The following is a 23,270-nucleotide window of genomic DNA, read 5'->3' as shown; positions in this document are numbered from 1 at the left end:
AGTATGCTGTAATCATGATCAAGGGAAAAATGACCAGTTTATCACTGATAACCTGAAATTTAAAATTACCACTTCCTTCAAATATCTTGAAGCACTGATTATCAAGATAATAAAATTAGCACAATAAAATTAGAATACATACTTCCAATAGAACTTATCATTCACTACATCATTTACTGTCTTCCAAAATTCTGTCATATAAAACAATAGGTCTAATGGAACAGAAACCCGGAGCATAACAGACCAATATGCAAAAGTATTACAGATCTTTGAAAATAACATTATCAAAAAAGTATGGACTGTATGAGATAACACAGCAGGTGAATGGAGAAGAATACATAATCAAGAACTATATGAATTCTATAGATCTCCACTTCTATCTGATGATATCAGAGCTTGCAAATTGAGATGGCTTGGACATATAAAAAGAATAGGTGAGGAGAGAATATCTAAACAAGATGTGGCCTGATGGAAAGCAATCTAGAGGAAGACCATGGCAGTGCTGGGAGGATACCATCCAAAAAGAATTAGCTAAGAATGGAATCCTGGACTAGACTGAAAGAGCAAGACAGAAAGGAATGGAAGAGGTTGGTATTTGCAAAGAACTTTAGAGGATCAGCAAGCTAAGAAAGAAAAATATGTTAGAAAAGTCAAACAGTCATCATTAGGGAACAATTGAACAGAAAAATATGTACATGCAAGCACTACATTGGGTAAGTAAGATAAAACGAGGCAAGTCAAACAAAGGTGGGCTTGAAGTCCTAAAGAGTGACACCTAGTAGGCTAGATTGGGTGTTCTTGGCAGTTAGGCTGATGGCTGGGGATGAGTGTTCCCGTGATTTCAGGCAGTCTCAGGCATCCAAATTTGTTGAGGCTTGGATAGTTTCATAAAAACTGAGGCAGATTCCAAGAATAGTCTCTCACATATTTGTATTTGCCACAGAGAAAGTGGCTCTTTTCCAGAATATCCTTTGGTGGGTGTCAAAATCATTGTTTAGCCATTCTTTCCTCACCCATTCTTTTTACATATCCTAAGTAACCATAGTAAAGGAACTAGATATAGTACTTGTGCTTGGAGATTCTGATGTTAGTTCCTACTTCTCTGGCTACAGTAGAATGGCTTATAACTTAAAGGTACTTGGCATACACTAGATGGGTCTTAGGACTGTAGATGGTCTTTGGGAGAGTGGATAAGGAATGTCACATTTTTGCATGGTCTGTAGATAGTTACAAAATTGCATTTTTTTAGGATGTTTTGCCAGCTTTCCAGATATGTTTCAGATATATGTGAAGGCAAGCGATTTATTATATTAGTTTCATACATCCAAATTTGTTGAGGCTTGAACAGTTTTATAAGATACACTAACCACTCGGCCAGCCTGGCTGGCCAGGTGGTTAGTGTATCCGCTCTCCAGCCAAAAGGCTGCGGGTTCGAATCCAAATGTGGGCATGGATGTTTGTGATTGTCTGTGGAAATAGCAGTGGTTGGCGGTAGATGGCGTTGGTATAGTTGCGGTCAGTTGGTGGATCGAGTGGTGGAGACAGAGCTGTAGAGTAGGTGCCCTCCCTCGATGAGTCTTTGGACTCCCTGGAGGTATCAAATAATAATAATAATAATAAAGCAGAGGCAGATTCTATATAGTCTATGTTTTGGATTGGGGGACAGGAGGTGAACAATTTCTTGATTTGGTGGGACATTGTAGACAATGGCTGAGAAAGTGTTATGAACGTGATCAAGTTCAGTAGTAAAGGCATTATTATCAGAACAAATTAATTGTGACCTATAAGACTATTACACTTTTTTATATAATGTTCGTCAAGTAGCTTTATTTTATTATCCTACATGTTTCGCCAATATTTTTCTATCGGCATCTTCAGGGAATACAAACTAGTAAGCTATATGAAGGTAACAGACTAGGTTATAACTGATGGTTCTAATTCATACAAAAAATTAGTATTGAACGAGGCAATGCACGTGTCTCGGGAACGTGATTTATTCATTATGGTTCATGATGTAATTTGTCATGAAAGTTCGTTTCTTTGATGTTTAATGATCTGATTAAAGCTTTCCAAATTTCTGGTAAGGTTAGACCTTGATTTTCTTGTTTAGGTTTTCAGTTTTACGGGTGACTGTAGCTGCTTCCTTGAAGGTTCTTGAATGGTAGTTATCTTCTATATAGAGCATAAGGCTCTTATCCCACTCAATGTGATGGTTAGTAGAGGCAAAGTGGCAAGAAAGGCCTGAAATGTCTTGTCTGTTGTTTCTGACATATCCTATGTGTTTTTTCTTTCTTGTTTCAAAGCTTCTAGAGGTCTGACCTACATAACTAATACCACATGAGCAAGGAATATTATATACTTCAGAGTACTTGTAGAATGGATGAGGATCTTTCGGTGATCTTAAAAATTTCTGAATAGTGTTGATTGACTTGAATGCTACTCTGATATTATGTGGTTTTAGAAGGTTAGCTAATTTTTTGGAAATACTGCTGACAAATGGAAGAGTAATAGTACTGATGTATTGGACGTCATCACGTTGTCTATGTGGTATATCAGTCAAGAGAATCTTGTTGTAGAGTCTTTTTGGATAACCATTTAAAGATAGTTCTCTGGATATTGTAGTTAATTCCATTTGTAGGTAATTCTTATCTGTTGTGTACTGTACAGCTCTTTTTTTGAGCATGGATAATGCTAAGTTTCTGAGCTATATGATGAGATGAGTTGAAATGGAGGTAACATCCAGTATTTGTAGGTTTTCTATAAACAGATATGTTGATACAATTATTGGTTTGTTTCTTTAAAAAAACTTAGCATTATCCATATGCTCAAAAAAAGTGCTATATGTCATTGTTTTTCAAACAATGACAGTCAGGGAAAAGAAGGTGTAGCTATAGTATTGAACACAAAATACAGGGCTAATCTTCTTAAATGGCAGGCAGTTTCCAGTCGAGTGATGTGAACAAATATCAGAATGGAGAATTGGACAATGAGACTTATTTGTGCCTATGGTCACACAGAAGATTCTACTAAGGTAGAAGTGGAGGAATTTTTTTGAGGCTTTAGAAAAAGCAACTGTCACAATGAAAAAAGAAAAGTGTTGGTCCTTGTGGGGGATCTAAATAGCAGAGTACGAAATGATTGTCAGACATACAAAAATGTTTTGGAAAAATTTGGAGAAAAGAGCAAAGTTAATAATAATGGCAAATACCTGTTGGATTTCTGCTCAGGACATGGGCTGGATAGTAACTGGTGATTACTAACACAATGTTCCAACATAAAAATGTGCACAAATTTACATGGAGAGAAGAGGCAAGGAATAAGAAAAGTCTCATTGACTATGTTATCGTTGATAGTGATGTTTTCCCACTGGTGCAGGACACTAGGGTGTACAGGGGATTTGAAATTGGAAGTGATCACCATTTTGTCTTGAGCAGGATAAAATTGAATTTCATACTGAAAAGAAGAACATGCAAGAAAGTTTTAAAGCAGATAAAAGTTGAGCAACTCTCAGATGTAAACTGTAGACCAGTGGTTCTTAACCTGGGTGGAAGAGCCCCCTGGGGGGGGGGTGCTCTGTGAATGCTAAGGGAGGGGCGGTAAGTGTTACAATAGTACTAACATAATAATAAACTTGAAAAAAAATATAAAAAAAACTTGAGACTTCATTTGTTAAACGCTGAACCTGATATCCAAAAATTAGCAGGATCTCATCAGGCTCAGGGTATCCATTAATGATTGGCTTATTCAATACAGTAAGTTTACATCTTTTTGATTACTCAAAAAATTTGTATCAAAGTCATTAATTTTTAACCAACTATCAGTTCAAATATGTTGATACAGTTTAATATAGTTTAGTTGGTATAGTATAATAATTTAGGCTTGCCTAATAATATATTATAGTTATCTTATTGAGTCATTAACCTAGTGCAAAAATGAGCAAGGTGCACCAGGCAAAAAAAAAAAAAGGTTAAGAACCACTGCTGTAGACTAAACACAAATGCACAAACATTATTCAAGAAAAATGAAAGAGTTTGAGAACAGGAACCAAACCTTGGAGAGTCAGTGGCAAATTCTGAAGAAAACATTGATTGATTCAACCAGAGAAGCATATGGTGAGGTTGTCTGGAAAGATAGAAAAAAAAAATCAGAACTCTATGGTGGACAGAGGAAGTTAAAGAGGCAGTGAAGGAAAAGAAGAAAGCATATCAAAAGTTCCTGGCAAATAAGTCAGCTTGTGCTCTTAGAGAATACAGAGACAAATGTAACAAAGCTAAACACTGTGTAAAACTAGCTAAACAAAAGTCATGGGAAGACTGATAAAAACAAAAATAAATCTCAAGAAGGTGGCAAGATATTCTGGAGGTTGTTGAAGAAGCTCAGAAATAGAGAAAAGAGTGCTGTAAAAGGAATTGATAAAGATGGCATGAAAACTGGTGGAAAAGATATCCTTGATGTATGAAGTAATTACTTCAAAAAATTGCTAAATGAAACAAGCAGTGATGACAGCACAGTAGTAAAAAACACTCAACACACATGCAAATCGGGAATATATATCCGTACTTGAGGTAGGAAAAAGCCATCAAAAGCCTGAAATGTGGGAAGGCAGCAGGAGTAGATGACATTAGACCAGAAATACTCAATTATAGAGGTATAAAAGTCTTACAGTGGCTGCATAGTTCAGAAGGTCTGGACAGAAAGAAGAATTCCAGATGATTGGAGTAGAGCTCTGATAGTACCCTAACACCCCTTGAATATATAAAAAGGGAAATGAAACTGAATATGAGAATTACAGAGGTATTTCCCTACTGAATATTCTTGGTAAGATTTATTCACGTATACTTGAGAAACAGTTGAAAAGGATTGTGGAAGGGAAGCTTGGTGAAGAACAAGATGGATTCAGGCCAAATAAAGGCTATCAGGATCAAATTTTCACATTACAACAAATAGTTGAGAAATCGTGGGAATAACAAAGATCTGTATTTAAGTTTTGTAGAAAAGGCATATGACAGGGTGCCAAGAGAGAAGCTGTTCATGGAGCATTATATCAAGCAATACTTAGTCTTTATTTGAGTTGTAAGTCGGCAGTTAGAATTGAAGGAAGATGGTTTAATGTTAAATCAGACAACGATGTACATCCCTCCCCCTCTGTTATTCATTATCTAAATGGATCACATTATGAAGGAAAGTGGTATTAAACCTGATATCAAAATTGGAGATGTTAATCTCAGCTCTTTACTCTATGCAGATGATATTATACTTCTAAATAAATCTGCTACAAGTCTGCAAAATTCCCTGACTAAATTGAATAACTCTTGTAATAGATATGGTATGAAGGTCAGCAATAACAAGACAAAGACAATGAAAATAGGCAGAAGCATGGAAAATATCAACTGCATTGTGAATGGAGAACTTATAGAACAAGCAAAACATTTCAGCTACTTAGGCACGATTTTTAGTGAGGATGGTAAATTAAACATGAAAATAGACAAGAGAATCAACAAAGCTGGTATGGTAGGAAATCAATTGAATAAATTTATATGGAACAAGAAAGAAATTAGTCAAAACACGAAATTAGCTGTATACAAGACAGTGTTCATACCAATTTTAACATATGGATCTGAGAACTGGGATAGAAATAAAACACTTGAACAAAGACTACAGACCACAAATATGATTTAGAGGTGTGAACAGATGGCATCACTGGCAATATCATATTAAAAACGAGGATATTAGGAAAGAATTTAATATTGTTAGCATCCAGGAATGTGTGAGCAGAGCTAAGCTCAGGTTGTCACTTAAACAGAATGGGAGAGGAAAGATTAGCAAAACAAGTGTTCTCTGCCAGGTTGGCAGGAAAAAGACCCAGAAGAAGACCAAGGTATAGGTGGACTGATACTGTAAAAAAGTGTATTAGTAAACAATATAAAATCTGATAACGTTGAAGTCTTGACAGGTAACAGATTAATTTGGAGAAAAATTGTCAATCGGAAGTTAGTAATGGTGTAAGTTTTTCACATAGTACTATCATATTTTGTACACCCCTTGAAGATACATATCAGGAATTTGATGATGAAGATATTGCTCCATACACAAGAGGTAGAAGAATCTATAAGTACACCAGTGCTGTGTGTGTGTGGTCCCTGAGGATCAAGAAAGAAGGAGTTTATTGACATTTTTCTTGAAGAGTTGCAGGCTGCAGTACTTGTTTGAGAATACCTCATAAGAAAGGCTGTTCCAGGAAATAGAAGAGAAGTGTGGTGTGTTTGAAGTTGCACTGAAAAGTGATGCTGGGCAGTTAAGAGGCCTGATAGAAAGTAGTAGAATGATGGTTGCCAGTTCACTGGAAAAGTACCCATGGAGTGCCTGTAGAAGACACAGTGCATCTATGAGATAGAAACTAAAGTGAGTATGTGAGGGAAGGATCATCTATGAGCTGAATTGCTCTCCTCTGAACAGCATCGATAATTTTTAGAGAAATTTAGGTGGCCCACTCCTTAAAATAATGTGAACAGTATTTTAAGGACAGGCAGATTTGAGATTTGTGTAAGGCTAATAGTTGGGTAGGTATCAAGTGGCATCTTGAGTGGAGAAGAATGCCCGGTTTTTTGTATGCTGAGGAAATCAGAGATGTGACATGTTTATGCCAGGAAAAGATGGAGGTAAGTACAGTAATACCTCGACTTACGTGAATCTGGAGTTACGCGGTTTCTTATATGTAGGTATTCCCGTCATGCCTCACTACTATTCCATTTTGAAGGTGGAATGAAAATTTGTGAGCTATCAAAGAAGTTCGATCTACAGGAATCCACCATAAGAACAATCATGAAAGAATTCTCACTGCTGTGAAAAATGCCCAATCATTGAATTCAAGCATAATTCGTAAACGTCAAGGGATTATTGGCGAGATGAAAACGATGTTTAAATTATGGTGTGATAATCAAGTGAGAGTAAAAAATTGCCAAGTTGATCAAATGACAATATGTAGCCAAGCCAAGCTGATTTTTGAGAGGCTAAACGTAGAAGCTGGAGAAGTGGCCAAAGAAGAAAATTTCGTGGCCAGTAATGGTTGGTTCAACCAATTTAAAAATCGCTGTAACTGGGCATCGTGGAGAGGCAGCAAGCGCTGATACAGAGGCTTTGTCTGCTTTTCCTGAGGCACTTAAGGCGATCATCAAGGAAGGTAGCTATAGCAGTCAAACCATATTTAATGTAGATGACACCGGCTTGTTCTGGAAAAAGATGCCTAAGAGAACTTTCATCGCACATTAAGAAAAAACGTTTCCTGGCTTTAAGGCTTCCAAAGACTGGTTGACAGTAATGCTTGGTGGAAATGCAGCTGGTGATTGCAAGTTGAAACCTCTCTTAATTTATCGATCCAAAAATCCAAGAGCTCTGAAAAAAAAATCTAAAGCTGGCTTGCCAGTGATTTGGAAGTCAAATTCTAAAGCTTGGGTGACAGCTTCTATTTTTGAAGACTGGTTTGGTCACCACTTCATACTTGAAGTTGAACATTATTGCCAGTTTAAAAAAATTCCATTTAAAATTATGCTCATTATTGATAATGCACCTGGTCACCCTCCTGCAACTTTAATTGATTTTGATCCACGTGTAAAAGTTGTTTTCTTGCCTCCAAATACAACCAGCTTACTTCAACCGATGGACCAAGAAGTTATCAAAATATTCAAAGCATACTACACATGGTGTTCGTTTGCAAGTCTGAATGAAGCTATGAGCAACTGTCTGTTAAAGAGTTTTGGAAACAGTTTAATGTTTTAGATGCTGTAACGATTATCGGAGATTCTTGGGGTGAAATTTCCCAAAAAACCTTGAATGGTGTCTGGAAAAAACTTTGTCCATCCTTTTTTAAATGCAAAATGGAAATGTTGCCAGAAACTGATCAAGTTGCTGAGGCAATAGAAGTTGTCAACCTTGCCAGGCAATTAGATTTAGAAGTCGACAGTGAAGATGTCAGCAAGCTGTTAAACTCACATAACAAGGAGCTTACAATCGACGAGCTCATAGAGATGTGTAAGCAAAGCGCTACTGAAGAGACCGAAACCTCAGATCCAGTTTTACCAGAAAAGCACATGACAATTGCAAAATTAACAGAAGGTCTCAGCTTAATTAAGAAAGGTTTACAGATTTTGGAGGACATATATTCTAACGAAGAATAAATTGTAGCCACAAGGCAAGGAATAAAAAAAACTGGCTTGCTATGAAGAAATTTTGTGTGACAAGAAAAAGACATTATGGCATCAGACGAATCTATTACATTTTATGAAACCATCGACATCGAAATAACTTTCTTTTTTTTTTTATGTATGAAAAACTACAATTATGATTACTGTATATTTCTTAAAAAATATAGGTGTTTTTGTAAACCTTTGGTCCTAATTGTATGTTTGTATATATAAATTACTTGCAAAATTATACCCCGAGTTACGCGAATTCGACTTACGTGCTTTTCGTTGGTCCCACCTACCGCATAACTTCGGGGTATCACTGTAAATGTCTGTCCATGAAAAAAGATCTGATCCTGTCTAGTGATTTGTGTATTACTGAATGTAAGGATAGGTGAACAGATCCTTTTATGAGAGAAAAGCCAGACTGCATTTTGGAGATTGTCCTTGCCCCACTGAACATACCACCCCAAAACATCCCAAGCTTCAGGTTCATCCAAGATGAACCTGAAACTTGGAATGTCTAAGCACTGCAAAGTTTGTCAAATGAGCAGGAGGAATGAAAAGTACTACTGTCAGCAAAGCTGTGAATAAGATTAATGGTGACTGATAGTAAGTAATTTATGTAGAGAAGAAACAAAGTAGGTGACAGAACAGATCCCAGAGACACTCCTGCCTTGGGAGTGAAGTTCAAAGAGAGGGAGCTATTCATTATTACATATAGTGAACAATTAGAGAGAAAGATGTCTACCCAGGGTGTTATTGAGGGTGGCAGGTACACCAAAGAATGGCAAAAGACTTCAATGCCAGACATTATCAAAAGCTCTGGAAATGTCAAGAATGACAGCACATATTTCTCTAAGCCTTCCATGGCATGGGTCCAGTGGTAGGTAATGTAAACTTATGAGGTCAGCTATGGACCCTAAGTAGCAGAGTCCATACTGTTGGTTAATGCTTAACTAGTGGGATTTTTTTTCTTGGAAATCAATAATGTTAACTTTTTTTCAATTTCAGGGGTATGTTTTGGTTGCATTGCATGCAATGCAATCAAATTTTTTAGTGGTGAAATGTAAGTATTCTAGTACATGAATATTGCAATCTCTGTAATGTAAATAAACAAGACTTTAACGAGTGAATAGTAGATCATAAGTTCTAAGTTAAAATTGTGACTGCTGCCTTGTATCTCATATGGAAGTGGAAGGACTTTTAATTTTGCAAAATGGACAAATAGTCCAAAGAACACATGCAATTAACAAACTTAATACACTGAAATTGCAGCCTTAATTGAGGCTGAGGTCCTCAAAAGTTCAGAGCCATTAGTTTAAAGGCACTTTTTTACTGTATCAATCCACCTACATCTTGATAACAGCCAATGTCTTGCAGTTTCATGTCTTAGCTAATTTTTCACTTACTTCACAAATTTATTCATTTGGTTTCCATCAAACAAGCACTGCTTATTTTATTATCTATTTCCATATTTAATTTGCTAATTTCATTAATAATTGTACCTATATAGCTAAAACAGTTTACTGGTTCACCACTGAGAATGCAGTTATTTTTTTCCACATTACTGTATATATGCAGTCTCTCTCTCTCCCTCTCTCTCGCAAGTTGTAACAGCTCCTGGAAATGGTTGTATAGGCTGCTGTCTTCGATCGGTGAAGTCTCACAATACATACTCATAGCTTCCATTGAAGTGCCATTAGATTTAACCAGACATGAAATGTATGTCAGCATATTATGCATTAATGTACTTCATTTTACTACATTTGCCTTTCTATAGTACATGACTGACCTCAGTTAAGTACTGAGTTGTTCTCACTTTTAAAAATATTTTTTATATTTTTAATGGAAATGGAATCAGTAGTATCTGGGATGTTTGATCAGGAGATGGATATGCTATTTGCTTGGCCAACCTGGCTGACATAACATTGTTGTTGGACTTAACATCGGTGGACATAACGGCAGCTGTGCTTAAAGAACTAAACCAGTCTGGTTGGCCATGTATTAATGTAACTGCTCTCCCACCAACTGACTAAGTTTAAATCAGCATAGGATGGATGTTTGTGACTGTCATTAGGTGAAAGATGAATTTCCTCATTCAGTGTGAAACTATCTCCTTATTGAAGGCCTCAAATGATTTGAAAAAAAAAAAGGTCAATATTTCGTTTATAGAGCAGGGTTTCAGATTATTTATTATTTTAACTTATGGATCTGAGAGCTGGGTCAGAAGTAAAACACTTGACCAAAGACTAGAGACCACAGATATGAGAGTCCTGAGAAAGATTAGAGGCGTGAACAGATGGCATCAATGGCAATATCATATTAAAAATGAGGATATTAGGAAAGAACTTGACATTGTCAGCATCCAGGAATGCATTAGCAGAGCTAATCTCAGATGGTATGGTCACTTAAATAGAATGGGAGAGGAAAGATTAGCAAAACAAGTGTTCTCTGCCAGGTTGGCAGGAAAACGACCCAGAGGAAGACCAAGATATAGGTGGATTGATACGGTACAAAGTGCCTTAGATGATAGAAATATAAGATCTGATAATGTTGGAGTCTTGACAAGTAACAGACTGATTTGGAGGAAAATTGTAGATAGGAAGTTAGTAATGATGTAATTTTTTCATGTAGTACTGTCATATCCTGTACACCCCTTGAGGGTACATGGCAGGAATTTGATGATGATGGTTTCAGATTATGCTTTAAAAAAAAACTACAACCACCCATGATTTACAAATGTTTGTAGGTGGGAGTCATTAAAATTTCAAAATATTCCACTTGCTGGATGGAAGGGGGGGGGGGGGGTACACAGCAGTACCTTCTATGTCTGTATACCTTATTCTTCAAAGTAAGGTAGCCAGCATAAATGGTACAACTGTAGATCTTGTATGTCATGAAAAGGGGGAGGGTTAATACCAGTGTCTAAGGAAAAATGTTAGTGAAAAAAAAATTGTGAATGTTAAACCAAGAGGCTATCATTTTGGGATGAAGGTTTTTGAAATAAGTTTTTTTTTTTTTTTTTTTTTGAAATTTAAGAATGGGTATATAGGCTGTGAGATGGGTTAGTGGCCTGGTTAATCTATAGGCAATGGAATCAACAGTATCTCGCATGTTTGGTCAGGAGATGAATATGCTATTTGCTCGGCTAACCTGGCAGACCATCTAATCCAGGGGATCCCAACCTTTTTGTTTACTACAGCACATTCTAAAATACCGATAGGGCAATGGGCACCATCTATTTTTTCAAGCAAATTTTTTGAATTCGTTTGTTAAATGAATACATACAAAGTTTACATTATAATCAAATGTTTTATTACTTAAAAGTTTACATTATATAAAAATGTATATATATATATGTAAGTTAGTGTGATCTTTGGCATTGCATTTCATTGGCCAGTGCTTCATAATTAGGAGAATATGATATTCCAGTTCTTAAACTGGAATGAACAACTTCGAATGCGCGTCTACTTTACATTGTATGCATTTAATACTCGTCATGCATCATTAACACATGCGTCATATAGCATGCCATGAATTGTTGTGTGATTATTTCAAACTATATGGCAAGGTTGAACAGCAGCGGGCAAAAACAAATTGGTCAACGGGCACCATGGTGCCCACAGGCATAGGGTTGGGAGCCCCTGATCTAATCCATCACCTACTTAAAGTACTAATATTTCTATCCTTTTGTGGTGGTTGGGAATGTTAACAAACATAGAGGGTGCATTTTTGCTATATCACAAACAGGAGCAAAGCTGGACATCTTTTTTGTGACTGCCACACATTATATCAATACTTGTTTTATATTTTTAAGAAAAAGTTTAAGTGAGTGTAGGACTCAAGAAAACTTTTTCATACATAAATTAGATGCATAAAATCAATAACAAAACAATTTTCCATATACATACATTTTCCACTCTCCGGCACTATGTGAATCATCATAACATCATTATCTTGAGGAGTTTCTGCCTCATTTTCATGACACTGCAGCAAGGACTGATAACCAGCCTGCAAACCTGACATATTAGACTGTGGAAACATTGGTCTGTTCCTGAAACAGAAATAACTTTGCAGACTTGTAGCTGTTATCAATAATTAACTAAGATGTCAAAATAATTATCACATAAAAGTTTATTAGTAAACAGATCAAATATAAAGAGATAATGAATGCTTTATTTTTATGGAACATCCTTGGATCAGAACATGTTTTTTTGACTACAGCTCTTTATAAATTAAAAAATAAATGAAATGATCATATATATATAGCTAGTATTGCCTACCTTTACTGTAATTTTGATAAGTTACGATCTTTGAAACATGAAGATTGCAGATGGTGGTGAATGAAATTTATGTGATGAATATTAATGATAAATAGAATAATGAGATGGAGCTCCAATAAATCTGAAAATTTAAAATCTGAGATGGCATTAAAGTTTCTTTCAACTCCTTTCTCTCTATTAATTAACTGGACATTCCATTTCTTATATTAAAAATATACGTGACTTCATATCATCATCATCCTTTCAGGGATTTAGGCCCAGTGGCCTGTTCCAGTCACTTTCCATCTTTTCCTTGGTCATCCCTGACTTCTACATCCTCCAACTGGGCAGTAATCGGAGTATTTTTTGGGGGTAGTCTTCAACTGTTCCATTCTTCCACTACATTCAAACCACTTCTTTTGATATTCATATACTATGTCCAATACTCAGTCTATTTTTAGTTCTTGATGTATTTCTGTGCTGCTTTTTTTTTTTTTGTCCCAAAGAATATAGCCTGCTGTCCTTCGTAGGAATTTCATTTCTCCAGTTTCTATTCTTTTTTTTCTTCTGCAGTTTTTACAGTCTATAATTCACTTCCATACAGTAGAGAAGGTCTTGCCAAAATTTTATAAACTCTTATTCTTGTATGCATTTGAACTTGGTTAGGTTCGAAAATATTATTGATCATTCCTGTTAGAAAATTTGAAATTTTGATGGCAACATCAGCTTCTTTTCTACAGGGTGGTTCAAAATTCCACATACATACTTTGAGGGGAGGTAGAGAACATCAAAATCAACCATATTCACATAGGAAAGCATGATCAGAAACGCCACCCGAAAGTGATAGGTGGCACTGTTCGGCAGCGCTCCAGGTGAGCAATTAGGGGCTTCCTCATTCAAGCTTTTGATGTCATATGAAGAACATGCGTCATTTTGCAAACGCTGAGATGGCAGACGTACTTCGTTTATGGGTTAGCTGATGGTAACGGATGAGCCGCTGTACAAATGTATCGCAAAAGGTACCCAAACAGACGTGTACCACATTTGCATCAGAATTTGTGTGACTATGGATCATTCAAGGATCGCAGGCATGATAGTGGGTGGCCACGATCGACATGAAACCCGCCATGGAAAAGGAGGTGTTGCATGCGATGAACAATAATCCAGAGACAAGCACACGTGCCATTGCCTCTGCTATAAGAGTATCTCGATCCAGTGTATTGCACGTTTTGCACTCTGAGTCCTTACATTCATGTCATCTACAACGGGTCCAGTTACTGATGGCAGAAGATTATCCTTGACGTGTGGAATTCGCGCAGTGGTTTCTGCAGAAAAGTGCTGTGGACCCAGATTTTCTAACTTGTGTTTTGTTCACGAATGAAACTTCACTTACCCACAAAGGAAAGAGAAACTTTCAGGTGTTAAAATTAACTTCTATTAGAACACCTGGAAGAGAAAATTTTAATGATAAATCCAAAACCTTTGATATGGCTCCACTGCATGAGTGAGGTCTTTGCTGGTGGAATAGAAAATTCGCAATTAACAACTAGAAGTCTTCTTACAAAAAAAATAATAAGCTTCATCACAGAATCAATTTCACTATGGAACTTAAATCAAATGAAACTATATTTTTCCTTGATGTTCTCATAAAAAAAGAACTGGATGGCTCCTTATAAACATGATTTTCACAAACCTTCTTTCCAAAGTTCATATTATCTGTTTTCTTCGTCTAATCTATTTCAGAAATAAAATTAAAGAAACTGCTATTCTCAATGGCTACAACCCCAAAACAGTAGAGAATATTATCAAACATTTTTCTTCTATTAGAAGAGACAACTCGCACAGAATTGCCATCCCCACAGATTAGACATTTCAGAATGCATTTCTTGAACCTTAAAGAAGTTTAATATATCCACAACTTTTAAACCTATAAATTCAGTTAGCTCACTGACACTGATACCATCTTCAAAACATAAAATTACATCTCTACTGGGTGTCCCATATAACTGCAAGTTATTCTACTTTGGATAAACAGGCTGATCTGCTTCTATACACCTTTCTGAACACCAAGCCTATATTTCCTCCAAAAAACAGAAGAAAAATCAGGTCTCACAGAACGTAGGATTACTAATACTAGCCACAGGATCCTTTGGAAAGATGCCAAATTACTACATAGATGTTCCCATATATATATATATGAGAAGAGATACTTATGTATATGAGCATCTCTTTAAAGAAAGTTCTAAAGTACTTCAGCACCACCCAAATCTTAATGTTAATGATGGACTGTCTATGTCAAAAAATCTGGGAAATCATTACTAAGAACTATACCATACTATTTAATTATATAAGCTTTAAAAAAAAAAATAAAAAAAAAAAATCACACATGCACACTTCAATCCAAATAGCACTGGTTTTTTTTTTTTTTTTTTTTACTTGGCTGTCTCATGACTACATATAAGGAGAGATTCCATTCTCCATATACTTCGTTGTTTAATTTTTTTTTATTTCACACTGTTTTACAATAACGATGATCCATGATATGTGAATCGAAATATTTGCAATTAATTGATCTTAATTAAATATTTTCAGCTGTGTCTGCATAATTTTGAGAAATATTGATTTGAAAGAGATGACTAAACTAGACATAGTAGTTGTATTGCTAAGTGATCATTTTGTGAAGGTGCATCATCCAGGTGGAGAAACTGCAATAACAGATATGATGAGCAGAGATGGAAACAGAAGTAGATAAAGTAGAGGTGCATGGGATACTGTAGAACCTTGATGTGAATAATGGCTATGGGATTAGAATGAGATACAAAATCGTTTAAGTCCCAGCTCTGGCAGGGTACTTAGAGAGTGGAAAGCAGGGAAAATAGTGCCACTGAATAAAGGAGGCTTCAAGACAAAATCAGCATATTATTGAATGATAAGCATCTAAGGAATGGTAGTCAAGGTATTAGAGAGGTTGATTAAGGACAAAATTCAAGAATGGCTGCATAGGATTAGGATAGTGTATGGGGCAGCACAGTTTCTGTGAAGGGTACTTAATGACTCAGTAATTTACTCACTTTTTTGTGCTAAAGGAAAAGATGACTTGAATATAGAGAATGGCTACATAATGCTGGAGATTTGTTTCAATAGCGAAATACCATGAGTTGGCATAATGAATAGAATTATAAAATGGAGGAAAACTCATGTAAAAAACTTTATTAATATAGAATTCTCACCTAAGTATCATAGGTATCATCAGTACAAGATCACGGAATGGCAATTAAACAATAACAGACATTAAAAAAAGTGCCACCTGAATAGCTAATGTAAGATAACTAAAAAAACCTCAATATTTTCCAAACTTATTTTTAAAAAAATAAAAATAATATTATATAAATATATACATAAACAAAATAAAGTTCAGAAAGATTAGCATATTTAAAAAGTACTATACTATCTCCCAAAAAAAGGGGGACAGGACTTTATCTAATTTCACACGTTTCTCTATCTTTATCTAATGGTTTTAAGGATTTTTTCATCAAAAAAGCTATTAACAGTTATGGTATTTCTACCTCTTTAAATACAGAAGAAATGACTCATATTCCTATCCCTTATGTGCATGACATTAGTGAATGCATAGCAAGAGTTTTAAAACCACTGAATATTTTTGTTGACTTTCAACCCATCAGAAAAATCACCACCTTTCTCACTTCTCCTAAGGATTAGCTTCCACCTCTCAGTTATCCAAGCATCTACCAGATTCCTTGATCTTGTGGGTTATCTTCTTTTGGACAAACAGAAAGATATGCTTTTGTCTCAAAGAACACAAGTCTTATATTAATTACCATGAGCTTGAACAGTCTGGACTTGTGGAACATGCTATCAACACTAAACACAGAATTCATTGGAACAAGACAAGAGTCCTTCATAAAAGTTGTTTCCTCATAGTACATCTTTATATAGAAATGGGTTGAAACTTTACTCCATTGTCCTAACTTAAACAGATCTGATGGTCTATCTCCCCTTTGTGGAAGATAGTACTTTATAAATATGCTAATCCTTCCTAATTTTATTTTGTCTATGCATATAATTTTTTACTTATCCATTTTTATTTTTTAAATAAGTTAAGAAATTATTGACCTTTTTCAGTTATCTTACATTGGCTACTTCTTATATGGTGCTTTTTAAAAGTTCGTTATTGTTAATTGCCAATTGATGATCTTGTACTGATGAATGTATGATACTTAGGTGAAAATTCTACATTAATAAAGTCTTTTTACATGAGTTTTTCTCTATTTTTACAATTCTTACATAACGATATAAGAATTGCAAAACTTAGCAAAACTCCATTATATACATTGGAGTAAATGGGTATAGAGATGAAACTATGATGCAGATAAGAGGGTAGCTTATGAATAGATATCGGAGAGTACTTTCTGGAGGAGAAGGCATATAACCAGTGTGCCACAAGAATTGAACCACTGCTATTTACATCACCTGCACCATCTACTGCCCACCACCACTCGTAGTTTGAATCTCACCATACGGAAGGATTGGAATCCCCAGCCTTTTGGCTGGAGAGCAGATATGCTAACCACTCAGACAACCAGGCTGGCGATGCAAGGCTGACAATACAAGAATGGGTAGAGCAATAGTTATCTAAAATAATGCACAGACCCTGCAAGATGATTTAAACAGGCTTCACTATGGAAAAGGAGAAAGGCTACCAGTTTAACGTGGCAAAATGCATTTTGAGATAAAAATATTACCAGCTGTATGAATGGGATGCAGAAAATTAATGAGACCAGGGATTTAGCATTAGCCCCCAGTCAATTTCAATTATACCCTTCAGCTGAAAAGGCCTAGGTTCAGATCTCATCTAGAGCACAAAAAAACTTCACGGTTTTTCAAGTGAAGATGAGTTTGCTAGTCTCATACAGAGCTACTAGGCTCCTCCCTCTTGGAAACTCTTTTTTTTTTTTTATCCTACATACAAGCAAACCAGCCAAGAGAACACACATAATTTACATACAAAATATACTTATAGGCACAGGACAAAGCACACAAGGATATGTTGGATGGCTTTGAGAGCTTAAGGACTCATTAGGAACCAGAGAAGATGAGGGATTTAGGGGTACTGGTGGACTGAAAGTTAAAGTTCAGAGGATTACTGCAAATGTGGAATACTTCAGGATTTTCCTGATGATTATTGAAGCACACACACAAATAGAGATAAACTTCTTCATAAGTCTTTAATCTGGCTCCATCTGGACTACTTTGCACAGTTTTGGTCACCTGGATTTCTTAATGAGCAAAATAGATTGTGAGGATCCAGAGGCAAGTGACAGTGAATGATCATTAAGATCGTTCCATAGTTGGTCTATGGAATGATCCTCATGAGGACACATTGAAGATTATGGATTACAGAAATTGGGTTATAGGCAAAAAGGGGGGCCGGGGGATAAAATGATAAAACTATATAAGTTACTTCAAGGGTTTTACATCATCATCAATTTCCTAATATGTACTGCCAAGGGGCATCCAGTTTACTAGGATAGCACTACATGATTAAAGTTTACATTATTATTAATCTCCTATCAATAATTTTCCTACAAATTAGTCTATTACAGCACTCCAATATTGTCATATTTAACTTTTCATGCTTCTAAAGCACTTTTGACTGAATCAATTCACCTAGATCTTGGTCTTCCTCGAGGTCTATTTCCAGCCATCTTGACATCAAACATCTATTTAAATGGCCATACCATACCATATTGGCTTTGCTTATTTTGTTGTCGATTTCCAGGTTTAACTTGTCATCTTCATTTAAAAACATGTCTAAATAAATGAAATATTTTACTTCCTCCAGAGGATCTATATCCAGAATGCAGCTAAAGTTTTCTATGCTTTTGTCTATTTTCACAGTTTTTGGTATTTTTATTGCTGATTTTCAGGCTAAATTTGTTACAGCTGTCATTCAATTTAGAGAATCCTGGAGAGTTGCACTAGATTGTGTTTAGGAGTACAACATAAATCTGCATAAAGCACAGAGCTAAGTTTGACATCTCCAATTCTAATCAGGCCTAATGCCACTTAATTTCATAATGTGATCCATATAGTTGATGAATAAGAGTGGAGACAATGTGAATTCATGTTTTACCCCTGATTTTATATTAAACCATATTCTGTATTTCCTTCAATTCTAATGCTGACAGACATCTTAAATATAGACTATGTATTGCTCTGTATATTGTTCCATTCATCCCATATAATTATAGTGCCTTGAAAAGCTTTTCTCAGGGCACATTGTCATATGCCTTTTCCAGATCTACAAAACTTAAGTAGAAATCCTTGTCATGATCCCACGATTTCTCAATTATTTGTCTTAAATTGAAAATCTGATCTTGACTTAAAGAAATTCCTCTAATTTTCACATTTCGCTTCATTCCCTTTTTTTATAGATGGCACAACAATAGCTCTACTCCAATCATCAGGAATTAGACTTTATGACCAGGCCATCTGAATTATGCAGAGTAGCCACTGCATAACTTTCATACCTCCATGCTTAAGCATTTCTGGTCAAATATCATATACTCCAGTTGCCTTACCCCATTTCAAGTTTTGATAGCTTTTTTCTGCCTCAAGTATTATGTACTCCTCTTTGCATTGCTCTACAAACATTTTCTAGTATGGTTCTGTCATTGCTTGGTTTGTTTAAAGTAATTCCTTTAATCTTTCAAAGTAATTACTCCAGACATCTAGGATATCCTTATCTTCAGTTTTTCACGTCACTTTTATCATCTTTGATTCCTTTTACAGTAGTATACTCTTTCCTTGATTTCTAAGCTACTTGAATAGTCTCCAGAACATTTTGCCACCCTTCCAGATATTTATTTTCTATATTCTTGTCAGTCTCCCCATGACTTTTGTTTAGCTACTTTTATACGCAGCTTATCTCTCTTATATTTTTCTCTGTATTCTTCTAAGGTATGAGCCAACTTATTTGCTAGGAACTTTTGGTATGCTTTCTTCTTTTCCAGGACTGCTTCTTTAACTTCTTACATCTACCATGGGGTTCTTATTTTTATATCCTTGCAGGCAACTGAGACTCCAAGATTTGGTTCTTGTTTTCAACCTGTTTCATTTTTTCTTCAATCATGTTTGTATAGGCAAGTCTATCCTTTACCTGTAAAAGCTGCTCAATTTGAATTCTTTTTGAAACTTTCTCACATACTCCCCTTTACAATGTGATATCCATTTTTATTATATCCATGCTTAGTACTAAGTAATGGTCACCTCCAATTTCAAATCCTTGGTACACTCTTGTATTATGAACCAGCATGATGATATCAGTATCATCAATTATGTAATCAATGAAGCTTTTCTATTTCTTGTGTCTTCTCTCCATGTGAGCTTGTGCACATCTTTATGTTCAAACATGGTGTTAGTAATGACTAGTCCATGTCTTGAGCAGAAGTCCAGTAAATACTTACCATTATTATTAGCTTTACCCTTTTCTTCAAATTTCCCAAAATGTTCCTATACCTCGTGGGATTCATTTTTTACTGTGCTGTTCAGATCTCCAACAAGGACCACTTTTCCCATTTTTTTTTATGTCAACTTCCTGTTTTTAAGACTCAAAAAATTCATCCACTTCTTCTTTAGAAGAACGTCTATGGAACCACAGGCACAAGTAACTTTAATTGTCCATTTCTCATTTGAAGTTTGCACACATAACTCTACATGAAACTGTGAATTACATATCACCATCAAAAAATATTTCTGACATTCAGAACTATTGTCTTGCTCATGTTACACTCCCACAATTAGGCTGCAATTTTAAACTTGTGCCCCAAAATGAACAGATATACATGAAACAAAATTGCAGTGCACGGGCTGGTTGTTCTGCAAAGTCTACATAATCTTCACTCCGTGCAGAACAATGACAGATTTTATAGAAAGCAAATGCACTACATGCATGAATACAGTGGATGATGTCAGAATTTTTTTCCTATGATGTGATGTTAAACAAAGTGTATCTGGCTCCTCTACCATGCACCCTGAATTCCCTCCAGGGTTTATGGTAGAGGACTCTCATCACCAGTATAACCAGTGACATGTTTTCTTACATGGGAACTACTGTATAGATAGGTGACTATATAATACAAAGACGACGATGACAACAATAAAGACCACTTGAAAATTTACAGCTCTACAACACAAAATGATACTATAATAATTTGCCGAAATTGCTTAGTTTAATTTTTTAGCATTCTTCATTTCAGAGATATCAAAACTGACTTATTGCAGAAACATTATATACGCATATACTGCTAAATATCAAATTTGTGGCCAAATATGCTTCATCTTTTTCTTTCAGTGCCATCTCCTATCAGAGGTCAGCGACTACTTTAGCAAATTTTTAGCAATCCTCAGCAACTATGAACAGTCCCTCAGAGCTCATGCCAGTCCACTGTCTGATATCTGCCAGCCAAGATTTCCTTTGTCTTCCTTGTCCTCTTCTTCAATTTATCTTCCCTTTTATAATCAAGTGAAGTATCTTATATTTTTCATTACGAAGTAGGTGACCAAGATATGCAGTTTTTCTTCTTTTTATAGTATCTAAAAGTTCATGTAATTTCCCCATTCGTTCCAGTGCGTGTACTTCTTGATTGGATGTTTTTGCTGTCCATGGGATTTTTAACATTCATTGTTATAACCACATCTCAAAGGCTTCAAGTTTTTTTTTATTGATGTTGTCATCAAGGTCCAAGTTTCTGCACTATACAGACCATACATAGCATTTAACCATGTATACTCTAAGCTCTAAATTTAAGTTGTGGTCAACACAGTGTTGATTTCATCAGGAGAAAATTTTTTCTTGCCATTTCAATTCTAACTTTTATTTCTATTTCTGGATTGCATTCTTCATTTAATCAACATCCAAGATATTTAAACTTTGTCACTCATTCTATTTGTTTCCCATTTAAAGAAAATGCTGAATTAAGAATTCATTCCTTGCTTTTTTGGTGATATTTATTCTTAATCCCATTTTTTTCACTCTCTTCATTCACTAGTTCCCAAAGATTTTGAAGATCCTGTTATCAGCCAGGAGAGTTGTCATCAGCATATCAGATGTTACTGATGATTTGACCATTTACATTAATCCCTTCCTCTCTTCCTTTTAAGATTTTTCGAAATATGGCTTCTGAGTATATGTTAAAAAAGAAGAGGTTATAACACACATCCTTGCCTTACACATTGTTTGATGTTAATGAAATCTGTAATAATGTCATCAACTTGAACAGATGACATTTGGTTCCAATATAAGTTTTTTTAATGATCCTGACGTCTTTAACATCTAATCAATTCTTTTTAATATTTCAACCATTTTAGTATGTTGGACTTTGTCAAATGCTTTCTTGAAGTCAATGAAGCAAATGAATACTTCCTTGTTTTGGTCACTATGTTTCTGGAATAAGATTTGTGAACAAAAAAAAGAGCCTCTCTCATTCCCAAACCGTTTCTAAAGCCGAATTGGGTATCACTGATGGTATCTTCACATTTTCTGTATATTCTTTTCTGAATTATTTTCAGAAACATTTTGAGAACATGACTCATTAGACTTACAAGTTTTTGCATTTGCTTTTTTAGGTAGCATGATGAAGGTCAACCATAACCAGTCTTGAGAGATTATTCCTATATCGTAGATCTTATTAAATAGCTTTACTAATATAGTAATATTGTTGCCTTCTAATAACTTTACTATTCCTGCTGGTATTCTATCAGGGCCTAAGGCTTTACCATTTGTAGCTGAGTTTAGCACACATTCTACCCCTGATCTCAGAATGCATGGACTTTCCATCTATTCATAAGTATTTTCTGGGTTTTGTCTGTTATCAGTAAAGATACATATTTCACCCATTCTTGTATTTTATCATCCTTTTTTGGATATTATTTCTCATTTTTGGCTCGAAGGATGCATAGTTGTCTTTCTTAAATATACCTGAGGTCTCTTTCAGTGTAGATTAAAACTATCATGCTTTTCCTGTAAAAATTCTATTTATTTACATTTTTCATTCATCCAGATTTCTTTTGCTTCTTTGATCTTGTCTTTAATAATTTTCTGAACTTCTTTATGTTGAACTATGATTTTTATATGATCTGTGTTGATCCATGAGAGAAAGAATTTTGTCAGTTATCCAATCTTTCTTTTACTGCTCTATCAGGACACAAGTATTGGTACATTTCTCCATGAAGACAGATTTTAATTTGTCCAACATTCATCAACCCTCATGACATTATCATTCTTGATAGGTGCTATCTCGATTCAGATCTTGACTCAGTTTTGTTCTTATCGCTGGTTTTTTTTTTTAACTTTCCTAGATCAAATCTTCTTTGTTGATGTTTCTTAAGTATTGCTTTCAGTCTAAGTTTTCATGATCAGAAGCAATATCCACACTAGGATAGGTTTTTGTACTCTTTATGGAACTTTGAAATCATTGATTACTTAGCAAGTAATCAATTTGGTTTCTGACTATATTTGCATTATTATCCTGTGGTGATCACCAAGTATATAGACTTTGGGATGGTAGCTTCTAAATATGCTTCATACAAAGACTAAAATTATTATGGTTAATACATACATCCATTCATAGGATATCATCAGATGATATATGGTCACTCCGTTCCTCAATGATCTGCACATTAGTCCTCGCCAAGTGGTCATGTATTCCTTCTGGAGGCTTCAACTTTCTGAAGATCACTCACTTCAGACATACCATCCATCCATTCATCTCAATGAGGGTCTACCTTTCCTTTTTCCTGGAAC

The 23,270-nt window shown here is 35.4% G+C and overlaps 1 protein-coding gene across 1 annotated transcript in view; it reads right to left on the bottom strand.

The window, feature by feature from the left end:
- The window catches only part of Atg9 (autophagy-related protein 9), a 335,809-nt gene that overhangs the window by 303,971 nt on the left and 8,568 nt on the right, over window positions 1–23,270 (bottom strand). The window contains exon 2 of the mRNA XM_090394931.1: window positions 12,095–12,237. Coding sequence (XP_090251057.1) covers window positions 12,095–12,227 — 133 coding nt within the window. The 5' untranslated portion in view covers window positions 12,228–12,237. The remainder of the gene's footprint in view (window positions 1–12,094; window positions 12,238–23,270) is intronic.

The sequence above is a fragment of the Typopeltis vanoorti genome, chromosome 6 (genome assembly GCF_054136105.1).
Source record: "Typopeltis vanoorti isolate ZY-2024b chromosome 6, IOZ_Tvanoo_1.0, whole genome shotgun sequence".
NCBI lineage: Eukaryota > Metazoa > Arthropoda > Arachnida > Uropygi > Thelyphonidae > Typopeltis > Typopeltis vanoorti.
The sequence above is the reverse complement of the archived record's forward strand: the minus strand, read 5'-3'. Positions and strand labels throughout refer to the sequence as shown.